Source organism: Oncorhynchus masou, chromosome 18 (genome assembly GCF_036934945.1).
Source record: "Oncorhynchus masou masou isolate Uvic2021 chromosome 18, UVic_Omas_1.1, whole genome shotgun sequence".
Taxonomy (NCBI): Eukaryota; Metazoa; Chordata; class Actinopteri; order Salmoniformes; family Salmonidae; genus Oncorhynchus; species Oncorhynchus masou.
Window position 1 is genome coordinate 13,156,542 of NC_088229.1, and position 14,617 is coordinate 13,171,158.

General features: G+C 41.5%; 1 protein-coding gene across 4 annotated transcripts in view; it reads left to right on the forward strand.

The window, feature by feature from the left end:
- The window catches only part of LOC135503999 (serine/threonine-protein kinase WNK3-like), a 100,434-nt gene that overhangs the window by 37,495 nt on the left and 48,322 nt on the right, over window positions 1-14,617 (forward strand). For all 4 annotated transcript variants that reach the window (XM_064922235.1, XM_064922237.1, XM_064922238.1 and 1 more), the window contains exons 3-5: window positions 6,507-6,679; window positions 8,732-8,952; window positions 9,598-9,755. In XM_064922235.1, the coding sequence (XP_064778307.1) occupies window positions 6,507-6,679; window positions 8,732-8,952; window positions 9,598-9,755 (552 nt within the window). The remainder of the gene's footprint in view (window positions 1-6,506; window positions 6,680-8,731; window positions 8,953-9,597; window positions 9,756-14,617) is intronic.

Below are 14,617 nucleotides of genomic sequence, written 5' to 3' on the forward strand. Positions count from 1 at the left end.
GGTGATGCTCTTGTTCAGATTGTTGTTCATTCTAAACTTCAAGATCTAGTTTTGAAAACATCTCATGACGTTTCTGGTCATTTAGGGGTTAGTTAAACCTATGATCGTATTTTGTGACATTTTTAATGGCCTCGTTTAAAGAAAGACATTTCTACTTACATCAAAACATGCCGTGTTTGTCAGCTGACTGGGAAGCCTAATCAGATGTTAAGGCCAGACCAGCTACAACCTATTCCTGTTACAGGCCAGCCATTTGAGCATTTGATTATTGATTGTGTTGGACCCTTACCTCGTTCTAAAGCTGGTAGCACCTACATGTTAACTGTGATGTGTCAGGCTACAAGATATCCTGCAGCCGATCCACTTCACAACATTACCACCAAGTCTGTTGTGAAGGCTTTGTCACGGGTCATCTACCTTTTTTGGAATAATTCAAATGATTCAGAGCGATCAGGGTTCCAACTTCACTTTGCACATATTTGCACAGGTCTTGTGATAATTGCCTATTAATTGCGTACTGCACGGAATTAGAACGTGACTGGGAAGAGGGGTTACCGTGGTTGCTGCTCGCTGTAAAAGAAGTATCACAAGTGAGTACTGGGTTCAGTCCTAATGACCTTGTTTTTGGTCATACTGTGTGTGATCCCCTTGCTCTATTAAAGGGGGATTGGAAGGTGGTTGAGCCTCGCCCAAATTTGTTGTCATATGTTAGTGGTTTCCTACATAGGTTGTATGGAGCTTGTGAAATGGCTAAAGAATAACTATCATCCTCTCAGGTGAGAATGGAGTAAGGAGACCCTTGCAAAAAAGTATTTAGTCAGCCACCAATTGTGCAAGTTCTCCCACTTAAAAAGATGAGAGAGGCCTGTAATTTTCATCATAGGTACACTTGAACTATGACAGACAAAATGAGAAAAAAAAATCCAGAAAATCACATTGGAGGATTTTTTATGAATTTATTTGCAAATTATGGTGGGAAATAAGTATTTGATCAATAACAAAAGTTTATCTCAATACTTTGTTATATACCCTTTGTTGGCAATGACAGAGGTCAAACGTTTTCTGAAAGTCTTCACAAGGTTTTCACACACTGTTGCTGGTATTTAGGCCAATTCCTTCATGCAGATCTCCTCTAGAGCAGTGATGTTTTGGGGCTGTTGCTGGGAAACACAGACTTTCATATCCCTCCAAAGATTTTCTATGGGGTTGAGATCTGGAGACTGGCTAGGCCACTCCAGGACCTTGAAATGCTTCTTACGAAGCCACTCCTTCGTTGCCCGGGCGGTGTGTTTGGGATCATTGTCATGCTGAAAGACCCAGCCACGTTTCATCTTCAATGCCCTTGCTGATGGAAGGAGGTTTTCACTCAAAATCTCACGATACATGGCCCCATTCATTCTTTCCTTTACACGGATCAGTCGTCCTGGTCCCTTTGCAGAAAAACAACTACGCCCCCTCACTCTCCCTGCCTACTTCTCTGTGTTTGTGCGGTGGGGTGGGGAGTTACGCCCCCTTACTCTCCCTGCCTACTTCTCTATGTTTGTGCGGTGAGGTGGGGAGTTACGCCCCCCTCACTCTCCCTGCCTATTTCTCTTTCTTTGTTTGTGCGGTGGGGTGGGGAGTTACGCCCCCCTCACTGTCCCTGCCCATTTCTCTGTGTTTGTGCGGTGGGGTGGGGTGTTACGCCCCCCCACTCTCCCTGCCTACTTCTCTGTGTTTGTGCGGTGGGGTGGGGTGTTACTACGCCCCCCTCACTCTCCCTGCCTATTTCTCTGTGTTTGTGCGGTGGGGTGGGGTGTTACGCCCCCCCTCACTCTCCCTGCCTACTTCCCTGTGTTTGTGTGGTGGTGTGGGGTGTTACGCCCCCCCTCACTCTCCCTACCTACTTCTCTGTGTTTGTGCGGTGGGGTGGGGTGTTACGCCCCCCCTCACTCTCCCTGCCTACTTCTCTGTGTTTGTGCGGTGGGGTGTTACGCCCCCCCTCACTCTCCCTGCCTACTTCCCTGTGTTTGTGCGGTGGGGTGTTACGCCCCCCCTCACTCTCCCTGCCTACTTCTCTGTGTTTGTGCTTTTATTTCCAGATTGGGAACAGGTGGGGATTTGGTATTTAAGGTGACAAGTTGCACCCCTCACTCTGTTTCCCTGCCTACTTCCACAAGCATCTTTGTGTGATTATGGATTTTTTGTGCTTTTAGTTTTCCCTGTGTTTGTGCTTTGTTACGCCCCCTCACTCTCCCTGCCTATTTTGTGTTTGTGCTTTTACATTCCAGATTGGGAACAGGTGGAGCTGATTGGGTCGTTAAGGTGACAAGTTGCACCTCCTCTACCCGCAGACAAGGACTTATCAACACAGAGCCTATACAAATGGAAAGCAAAATATTATGAATGCTATTTCTGGGATGTCTGTTCTGTTGACACTTCTATGGCAGGGTGGTTTGGGATCAACTAGGATATAAAAGTTCCTGGATGGTAGTTATCATGAACCTGACAGTCCTGGCTCTCTGAACCTCTCTCCACAAGCATCATTTTGTGACCTGGTTGATTATGGATTTTTGATAAGGTGCACCCTTCAACACTTACACACATTTTACCTTCATCCATGCATCTCCATTACACCCCTCACATGCGTTCCTTCACACTTCAAAGTTTAGTTTTCCTTTGTAGTTTTATACTTTGTTAGTTATTTAATACATATTTTTGTTACTCCTTAACAGCCAACATTCCACCATCTAAGAGCCAGGTTGTAACATCTGTAGCTCAGTTGGTAGAGCATGACACTTACAATGGCAGGATAGTGGATTCGATTCCTGAGACCACCCATATGTAAAAATGTATGCATGCATGACTATTAAGTCAGTTTGGATAAAAAACATATTAAATGTCTGCAGTAGTAGCTCCTCTACCCGCAGACAAGGACTTATCAACACAGAGCCTATACAAATGGAAAGCAAAATATTATGAATGCTAGTTATCATGACCTAACAGGTGCTAGTTAGAGTATGGTAGTTATCATGAACCTAACAGGTGCTAGCTAGAGGATGGTGTTGTCATGAACCAGACAGGTGCAAGCTAGAGGATGGTAGTTATCATGAACCTGACAGGTGCTAGTTAGATGGTAGTTATCATGAACCTGACAGGTTTAGTTAGAGGATGGTAGTTATCATGAACCTAACAGGTGCCAATGTTAGAGGATGGTAGTTATCATGAACCTAACAGGTGCTAGTTAGAGGATGGTAGTTATCATGAACCTGACAGGTGCTAGTTAGAGGATGGTAGTTATCATGAACCTAACAGGTGCTAGTTAGAGGATGGTAGTTATCATGAACCAGACAGGTGCTAGTTAGAGGATGGTAGTTATCATGAATCTGACAAGTGCTAGTTAGAGGATGGTAGTTATCATGAACCAGACAGGTGCTAGTTAGAGGATGGTAGTTATCATGAACCTGACAGGTGCTAGTTAGAGGATGGTAGTTATCATGACCCTAACAGGTGCTAGTTAGAGTATGGTAGTTATCATGAACCTAACAGGTGCTAGCTAGAGGATGGTAGTTATCATGAACCTAACAGGTGCTAGTTAGATGATGGTAATCATCATGAACCTGACAGGTGCTAGTTAGAGGATGGTAGTTATCATGAACCTGACAGGTGCTAGTTATCATGAACCTGACAGGTGCTAGTTAGAGGATGGTAGTTATCATGAACCTGACAGGTGCTAGTTGGAGGATGGTAGTTATCATGAACCTGATAGGTGCTAGTTAGAGTATGGTAGTTATCATGAACCTGACAGGTGCTAGTTAGAGGATGGTAGTTATCATGAACCTGATAGGTGCTAGTTAGAGTATGGTAGTTATCATGAACCTGACAGGTGCTAGTTAGAGGATGGTAGTTATCATGAACCAGACAGGTGCTAGTTAGAGGATGGTAGTTATCATGAACCTGACAGGTGCTAGTTAGAGGATGGTAGTTATCATGAACCTGACAAGTGCTTGCTAGAGGATGGTAGTTATCATGAACCTGACAGGTGCTAGTTAGAGGATGGTAGTTATCATGAACCTGACAGGTGCTAGTTAGAGGATGGTAGTTATCATGAACCTGACAGGTGCTAGTTAGAGGATGGTAGTTATCATGAACCTGACAGGTGCTAGTTAGAGGATGGTAGTTATCATGAACCTGACAGGTGCTAGTTAGAGGATGGTAGTTATCATGAACCTGACAGGTGCTAGTTAGAGGATGGTAGTTATCATAAACCTGAAAAGTGCTAGTTGGAGGATGGTAGTTGTTTTGTAGTTTCTTGCTTTGTTTTGCAATATGGCCATCATGCCTTGTCACCACTTGTTGCAATTGTCACGTCTGCGGTTTCCCCGCCTCAGGTCGTGACCTTTGGTTATTGTCCTATTCAGTCTAAAGCGTGATGTTGAATGATGCCTAAGAGGCCACAAGTGACAAGGTCAACTGAGGTCAATGACCACAAAAAACCCACAATGCTTTATTTGTTCTTTTTACGGTGACAATTGTTAGGACAGCTGCCATTTGTGAAATGGCTAAGGGGCCCATATTCTTCAACATTAATTTATTGATATCATACATAAATGTGTCCTGTCATCCAATCATACATAAATGTAAAATCATTCAGCAGTTCCTAATAGTATAAAAGCATGTGGAATGGTTCTGACTTAGTTTTGTTTTCTTTACCCTGTAATAGAGAAGTGTTTGAGTCTGTCATTTCTCCTGGGTTGAAATGAATATGTATCGCATAGCATATTTTATGTGCTGTATGTTTTCTAACAGTGTACCTGCATCACAATTTCTCATCAAGTAGATGAATATATCCAAAGTGTGTATTTGCCAGATGCCAACAGAGGAGCCAGTCAGTAGTCTGCTGTGTGTGTATGTGCTGTGTGTGTGTGCTGTGTGTGTCTGTTTCCACCATGAGTGTGGCTGTCTGCATGTGTGTGCGCTCGCGCGCATGCATGTGTGTGCATGTATACTTCTGTATATATGTATGTGTGTGTGTGTGTGTGTGTGTGTGTGTGTGTGTGTGTGTGTGTGTGTGTGTGTGTGTGTGTGTGTGTGTGTGTGTGTGTATTCCCCAATGATATACTGCCAGTGAATGGATTTCTGCAGTATCCACCATACTGGGCCTAATAGCAGCGTGGCAGATGCATCTGAATGAGTTGTACAGGCTGAGGTGGGGTGTTGGCTCTCCACTGATGCAGAGGAAACTATGTTCCGCTGCCGCCATCTAGTGGTCGTAGGTGTGTAATTAAATTAAACATGGTTGCTTGGTAGTGTAAAGAGACCTGGCTGGTAGGTATAGTTCTCCAGTATTAGATCTGTTGTTGACAGTACTGTTTCCTAATAGGTATAGTTATCCTGTATTAGATCTGTTGTTGACAGTACTGTTTCCTAATAGGTATATTTCTCCTGTATTAGATCTGTTGTTGACAGTACTGTTTCCTAATAGGTATATTTCTCCAGTATTAGATCTGTTGTTGACAGTACTGTTTCCTAATAGGTATATTTCTCCTGTATTAGATCTGTTGTTGACAGTACTGTTTCCTAATAGGTATATTTCTCCAGTATTAGATCTGTTGTTGAGCTGGGGACAGTACTGTTTCCTAATAGGTATATTTCTCCAGTATTAGATCTGTTGTTGACAGTACTGTTTCCTAATAGGTATATTTCTCCAGTATTAGATCTGTTGTTGACAGTACTGTTTCCTAATAGGTATATTTCTCCAGTATTAGATCTGTTGTTGACAGTACTGTTTCCTAATAGGTATATTTCTCCTGTATTAGATCTGTTGTTGACAGTACTGTTTCCTAATAGATATATTTCTCCAGTATTAGATCTGTTGTTGACAGTACTGTTTCCTAATAGGTATATTTCTCCTGTATTAGATCTGTTGTTGACAGTACTGTTTCCTAATAGGTATATTTCTCCAGTATTAGATCTGTTGTTGACAGTACTGTTTCCTAATAGGTATATTTGTCCTGTATTAGATCTGTTGTTGACAGTACTGTTTCCTAATAGGTATATTTGTCCTGTATTAGATCTGTTGTTGACAGTACTGTTTCCTAATAGGTATATTTCTCCTGTATTGGCTCTGTTGTTGACAGTACTGTTTCCTGGATGATGCTCCATGTAAACTCAGGTTTAGTATATGCATCGTCACCTGAAAGCATTCTTCTTGTCACAGGTTTCAGGTTCAGTGTATGGTGATGGTGGAATGTGCAAAAGTGTGATCCAATGCCACTTTAAAACAGACCGAAGCACTTTAAACCCATTGTTTGTTTTTGTACAATATTAAAAGTGTAGCACTGAACGCTGTCTAGGCTGTGGGTATGTTCTTACTGATGAAGACCTTTGGGGTCGAAATGTTGGCCTGCTGGAGCATTCACCAGTGTGCAGGTATCGATCTTTGTAACTTGATCTCACAACCAAGTGCTCTCACTGATGTCTACTTATGTCTAACCTGCGTTGTGTGTATTCCTGTGTGTCTACAGGACCGTAAGCTGACCAAGGCGGAGCAGCAGCGTTTTAAGGAGGAGGCAGAGATGCTGAAGGGGCTCCAACATCCTAACATTGTCCGTTTCTATGACTCCTGGGAGTCAGTGCTGCGAGGGAAGAAGTGCATCGTCCTGGTTACCGAACTCATGACCTCGGGGACACTCAAAACGTGGGTAGAAGACAAACACACACAGACAGACAGACATACACATGTACTCCACTGCTCAGCGTCAAATAGGGTTTTACAGCAAAGAGATGACGGCTCACTTCAGCCTCCTGTAAATTGGAACCAGTGAGTTGGCTAATCAGAGCATTCATGAGGATGTTCTCTCCGTAGAAATAAGGTCTCACTTTCAATAAAGTATTTCTCATGAAGTTTAATGAAGCCTCTATAAGCCTTATATAGATGCATCACAAATCACTTATAACCAAAAATGGCCTACCGCCTCGCCTCGATGTAGCAACATTTTTTACAATGGATATAATTAGAGACTCAGAGGTACAACATCATACACTGCAGTTGAGGAACAATGGGAAAGTAATTCTGCTTTGAAAGTTGATAAATGTGTCACTACACTTTTGAGAAAATGGTCCTTGAATGTTTTGGTACTCCTACTGGAGAGCTCTTCTTTGTCAACACCCATTCAGCATCGCTCACACCCTCTTAAGCCTTAACCCCCACCTATCTCTTTAGGATTCACATGTGAGGCCATGTGCTAAACAGAGTGCGTAAGGTAGTGTAGTAAAGAACCATAGATATCAAGACTAAAAGTGGTGAAAGTAGTAGCCTACAATAAGGACAGACTCCAGGTAAAGTCACACTTTATCTAGTCTTTGGTGCAGGTCATGTTGTTCTTCACATTACCGTCTCTGGTAAATACACACTATATCAAATCAAATCTAAGTTTATTTGTCACATGAACAGGATACAGAAGGTGTGTAAACAGTACAGTGAAATGTATATAGTTGCATAGTAGCAATATCAAAAATACAAAGAGTCCAGATAAAAAATATTGCATAAATATTTTATAATTATTAGAAATGATACTTACCCAGACACGCTTGTCTAAATTGATGGGTCACGTGAAATAAATGCTATAACAACCCCCCAGTCACATCCAGCAAAGTGGATCGGTCACTATTGTCTAGACATGGACACATGTTCAAGAAATACAATAGATGGCCGTAATCACCCGCAGACACACCTGGCTAACTTGATGGGTCATGTAATCGTCTGGCAAAGTGTAGTCTTGTAGCTAGCTAGCTAAACAATTAAATAAATTAAATAAATAAATCCAACCCATAGCTACAGTATAAACAGATTGTCATAGCTAGCCACCATGCATGAAATGCTGTTGTATGAATCTGCAGGTAGCTAAAGCTAACCAACTAGGTTCAGCGTTAGCTATCTAGCTAACATTAGGCTATTACTAGCAATGCAAATGGCTTTCAGAGATACTAACAATATTCCTACACAGATCATACACGTAACATTTGCTAGCTAGCTAACAGTATGCTTTAACTTGCAATGACAACAACATTCTGACAAAATGAGAAACGTATAATATCTGAAAATGTAGCTAGACTCTTACACATATACATGGATGAATGCTTCACGGCAGCGTGTCTTTTCTGTTTTGTCTGTAGCTAGCTACAGCTTGTTTGGTCCATTTTGTCAAGTCACTCCGGTTTATGTGTGCCGAAAGTAGTCCATCACAACTTTATATATATATATATATATATTTTAAACCTGGTAGCAAGGATTATCTACACATACTGAGCAGCTCATGTTATAAATTAAAGCACTCACACGGCAGACCAATCCGAATTCATCTCTTGCCATGTCCAGCCCATCCATTATCTCAGCCAATCATGGCTAGTGGGAAGGTTCCTCGCTTTTTCCGTGGCTAAACCAACTAGGCTTGCAATTTAACAATTTTATTTCTATTTACAAATGTCGTACACGCTTGTTATTAAGGCACATGAAAGTTCACATGTTCCAAAAGGCATTTCTGCTAAAAAAAAAGTCATTTTTATTTCAAAATATATATAAAAACATTCAAATGCCTCTCCTGTGAAGTAGTGATGTGCGACATACACCTAGCTTCTTGAAATGTGTGACGAATGTGGTCATACAGTTGTTCCTCTGTCTATATAAACCATAATCATTATACTGTTGACCTTAGTTATAATATTTTGTCCTGTCCGGTTCTGACTGCAGGTATCTAAAGCGCTTCAAGGTGATGAAGCCTAAGGTCCTGAGGAGCTGGTGTCGTCAGATCCTGAAGGGCCTCCAGTTCCTCCACACCCGGACCCCTCCCATCATTCACAGGGACCTGAAGTGTGACAACATCTTCATCACGGGCCCTACCGGCTCCGTCAAGATAGGAGACCTTGGACTGGCTACTCTCATGAGGACTTCCTTTGCTAAGAGTGTCATAGGTAACTAACAATCATCAGTTATCAGTTGTTGTCTTATGTTATGGGAAGGGTATTGACATTTCTAATGGGCTACAGGCATGTCAGAACTCTTGTGAGTAAGATTTCCAATGTATTTATTACAAATGGCAATTCATCTTGAATAGGTGCTAATGGATCTCTCTGTTGTACAAATGGCTTTTAGAATCTGTGGTCACTCTGCAACATAATGAATATTTTACAAGCTGCCCCAACTCTCCAACAAGGCAGTTTGATCTGTGTACAGTCTCTGCTGTGATTATTGTTGCTCTTAGGTCGAGCTCTAGTGTACTAACTTGCCACTCAAAGGGAATGTTAAAGGGATTTTGGCAATGAGGCCCATTATCTACTTCCCCAGAGTGGATACCATTTTTATGTCTCCGTGTCCAGTATGAAGGAAGTTAGAGGTAGTTTCACGAGCCAATGCTAACTATCAGTAGCGTAATGACTGGACGTCTATGGGTATCTGCTAGCATGCAAAAAAATGATTTACAATTCACACATGCATATTACACATGTACATGTGTGACATTTTACAAATATAAGTACCCAGCAAATATAAGTAGCCAACAAATGATTATTCATCAGGTTATTAACCTTTTCAGTTGGCTCTGCTGTCCTGTCTTCCAGGTACTCCTGAGTTCATGGCTCCAGAGATGTACGAGGAACATTATGACGAGTCAGTGGACGTCTATGCCTTTGGGATGTGCATGCTGGAGATGGCCACCTCAGAATACCCCTACTCAGAGTGCCAGAATGCTGCACAGATCTACCGTAAAGTCACCAGCGTAAGTATGGCTTCCTGGGACTGCAGTCCATTTGCGCTTTGGTTGGCCTAGTCTCTCTATTCCCTACTTCTGCAAGATCTTTCTCTTGAATGTCCTTCATAAAATTCCCTTTGTCCCTTTTGCAGTATTGTCTTCTCCCTACTCCCCCCCCCCTCATATTCAGTAAATTATATTATACACAACATATACAAATTAGTAGATTTGACTATTTCAGCCACACCCATTGCTGACAGGTGTATAATATTGAGCACACCACCATGCAATCTCCATAGACAAACTTTGGCAGTAGAATTGCCTTACTGAAGAGCTCAGTGACTTTCAACGTGGCACCATCATAGCATACCACCTTTGCATCGAGTCAGTTTGTCAAATTTCTGCCCTGCTAGAGCTGCCCAGGTCAACTGTAAGTGCTGTTATTGTGAAGTGGAAATGTCTAGGAGCAACAACGGCTCACCCGTGAAGTGGTAGGCCACACAAGTTCACAGAATGGGACCGCCAAGTGCTAAAGCGCGTAACGAGTCAAAATTGTCTATCTTCGTTTGCAACACCCACTACAGAGTTCCAAACTGCGTCTTGAAGCAACATCAGCACAATAACTGTTCGTCGGGAGCTTAATGAAATGGGTTTCCATGGCCAAGTGTCGGCTGGAGTGGTGTAAAGCTCACCGCCATTGTACTCTGGAGCAGTGGAAACGAGTTCTCTGGAGTGATGAATCACGCTTCACCATTTGGCAATCCGATGTTTGAATCTGGGTTTGGCAGATGCCAGGAGACGCTACTTGCCCCAGTGCATAGTGCCAACTGTTAAGTTTGGTGGAGGAGGGATTGTTAAGTATGCGTAACTGGCTGTAAGGGAGTCAGGCCCAGGAGAGCAGAAGGTGGGGAGACAAAGGAGCCTTTTATTTCGGCGAACAAAACACACGGCACTAAGAACACTAAACACAATATGGGTTGACATAACCCAGTGCAAATCAGTCTAGCGTGCACATACACGAAATAACTAACATTTTGCCACAAATTTGGAAGTATGCTTTGGGTCATTGTCCATTTGGAAGACCCATTTGTGACCAAGCTTTAACTTCCTGACTGATGTCTTGAGATGTTGCTTCAATATAGTCACATAATGTTCTTGCCTCATAATGCCATCTATTTTGATAAGTCCACCAGTCCCTCCTGCAGCAAAGCACCCCCATAACATGATGCTGCCACCCCCATGCTTCAAGGTTGAGATGGTGTTCTTCGGCTTGCAACGGCCTTTCAGGTTATGTCGATATAGGACTTGTTTTTCTGTGGATATAGATACTTTCGTACCTGTTTCCTCCGGCGTCTTCACAAGGTCCTTTGCTGTTGTTCTGGGATTGATTTGCACTTTTTGCACCAAAGTACTCTAGGAGACAGAGCACGTCTCCTTCCTGAGCAGTATGACGGCTGCGTTGTCCCATGGTGTTTATACTTGCGTACTATTGTTTGTACAGATGAATGTGGTACCTTCAGGCATTTGGAAAGGATGAGCCTGACTTGTGGAGGTCTACAATTTTTTTATGAGATATTTGCTGAAATCTTTTGATTTTCCCATGAGGTCACCCAAAGAGGTACTGTGTTCGAGGCACTGTGTACACCTCCAAATTATGTCAATTAGCCTATCAGAAGCTTCTAAAGCCATGACATTTTTGGGGGGGAATTTTCCAAGCTGTTTAAAGGCACAGTCAACTTAGTGTATGTTAACTTCTGACCCACTGGATTTTTGATACAGTAAATTATAAGTGAACTAATCTGTCTGTAAACAATTGTTGGAAAAATGACTTGTGTCATGTACATAGTACATAGTACCTTGTGGAGTGGTTGAAAATGAGTTTTAATGACTCCAACCTAAGTGTATGTAAACCTTCGACTTCAACTGTATATTACTGCCCGTGTAGGACGGAGTAGTCCCATCGTCTAAGGTATATTATTGTCCATGTAGGACAGAGTAGTCCCATCTAAGGTATATTATTGTCCATGTCTAAGGTATATTATTGTCCATATAGGACAGAGTAGTCCCATCGTCTAAGGTATATTATTGTCCATGTAGGACAGAGTAGTCCCATCGTCTAAGGTATATTATTGTCCTAGGACAGAGTAGTCCCATCTAAGGTATATTATTGTCCATATAGGACAGAGTAGTCTCATCTAAGGTATATTATTGTCCATATAGGACAGAGTAGTCCCATCTAAGGTATATTATTGTCCATGTAGGACAGAGTAGTCCCATCTAAGGTATATTGTTGTCCATATAGGACAGAGTAGTCTCATCTAAGGTATATTATTGTCCATGTAGGACAGAGTAGTCCCATCGTCTAAGGTATATTATTGTCCATATAGGACAGAGTAGTCCCATCTAAGGTATATTATTGTCCATGAAGGACAGAGTAGTCCCATCTAAGGTATATTATTGTCCATGTAGGACAGAGTAGTCCCATCTAAGGTATATTATTGTCCATATAGGACAGAGTAGTCTCATCTAAGGTATATTATTGTCCATGTAGGACAGAGTAGTCCCATCTAAGTATTTTACTGTAGGATAGTTGTCCCATCTAAGGTATATTATTGTCCATATAGGACAGAGTAGTCCCATCATCTAAGGTATATTATTGTCCATGTAGGACAGAGTAGTCCCATCTAAGGTATTTTACTGACCATATAGGACAGAGTAGTCCCATCTAAGGTATATTATTATCCATATAGGACAAAGTAGTCCCATCTAAGGTATATTATTGTCCATGTAGGACAGAGTAGTCCCATCTAAGGTATATTATTGTCCATATAGGACAGAGTAGTCTCATCTAAGGTATATTATTGTCCATGTAGGACAGAGTAGTCCCATCGTCTAAGGTATATTATTGTCCATATAGGACAGAGTAGTCCCATCTAAGGTATTTTACTGTCCATATAGGACAGAGTAGTCCCATCTAAGGTATATTATTGTCCATATAGGACAGAGTAGTCCCATCTAAGGTATTTTACTGTCCATATAGGACAGAGTAGTCCCATCGTCTAAGGTATATTATTGTCCATATAGGACAGAGTAGTCCCATCTAAGGTATATTGTTATTGTCATCATATTTTAGGACAGAGTAGTCCCATCTAAGGTATATTATTGTCCATATAGGACAGAGTAGTCCCATCTAAGGTATATTACTGTCCATATAGGACAGAGTAGTCCCATCTAAGGTATATTATTGTCCATATAGGACAGAGTAGTCCCATCTAAGGTATATTATTGTCCATATAGGACAGAGTAGTCCCATCTAAGGTATTTTACTGTCCATATAGGACAGAGTAGTCCCATCTAAGGTATATTATTGTCCATATAGGACAGAGTAGTCCCATCTAAGGTATATTATTGTCCATATAGGACAGAGTAGTCCCATCGTCTAAGGTATATTATTGTCCATATAGGACAGAGTAGTCCCATCGTCTAAGGTATATTATTGTCCATGTAGGACAGAGTAGTCCCATCGTCTAAGGTATATTATTGTCCATATAGGACAGAGTAGTCCCATCTAAGGTATTTTACTGTCCGTGTAGGACAGAGTAGTCCCATCGTCTAAGGTATATTATTGTCCATGTAGGACAGAGTAGTCCCATCTAAGGTATATTATTGTCCATATAGGACAGAGTAGTCTCATCTAAGGTATATTATTGTCCATGTAGGACAGAGTAGTCCCATCTAAGGTATATTATTGTCCATATAGGACAGAGTAGTCCCATCTAAGGTATATTATTGTCCATATAGGACAGAGTAGTCCCATCTAAGGTATATTATTGTCCATGTAGGACAGAGTAGTCCCATCTAAGGTATTTTACTGTCCATATAGGACAGAGTAGTCCCATCTAAGGTATATTATTGTCCATATAGGACAGAGTAGTCTCATCTAAGGTATATTATTGTCCATGTAGGACAGAGTAGTCCCATCATCTAAGGTATATTATTGTCCATATAGGACAGAGTAGTCCCATCTAAGGTATTTTACTGTCCATATAGGACAGAGTAGTCCCATCTAAGGTATATTATTGTCCATATAGGACAGAGTAGTCCCATCTAAGGTATTTTACTGTCCATATAGGACAGAGTAGTCCCATCTTAGGTATATTATTGTCCATATAGGACAGAGTAGTCCCATCGTCTAAGGTATATTATTGTCCATGTAGGACAGAGTAGTCCCAAATAAGGTATTTTACTGACCATATAGGACAGAGTAGTCCCATCGTCTAAGGTATATTATTGTCCATGTAGGACAGAGTAGTCCCATCTAAGGTATTTTACTGTCCATATAGGACAGAGTAGTCCCATCTAAGGTATATTATTGTCCATATAGGACAGAGTAGTCCCATCTAAGGTATATTATTGTCCATGTAAGACAGAGTAGTCCCATCGTCTAAGGTATATTATTGTCCATATAGGACAGAGTAGTCCCATCTAAGGTATATTATTGTCCATATAGGACAGAGTAGTCCCATCTAAGGTATTTTACTGTCCATATAGAACAGAGTAGTCCCATCTTAGGTATATTATTGTCCATATAGGACAGAGTAGTCCCATCGTCTAAGGTATATTATTGTCCATATAGGACAGAGTAGTCCCATCTAAGGTATTTTACTGTCCATATAGGACAGAGTAGTCCCATCTAAGGTATATTATTGTCCATGTAGGACAGAGTAGTCCCATCTAAGGTATATTATTGTCCATGTAGGACAGAGTAGTCCCATCTAAGGTATATTATTGTCCATATAGGACAGAGTAGTCTCATCTAAGGTATATTATTGTCCATGTAGGACAGAGTAGTCCCATCGTCTAAGGTATATTACTGTCCATATAGGACA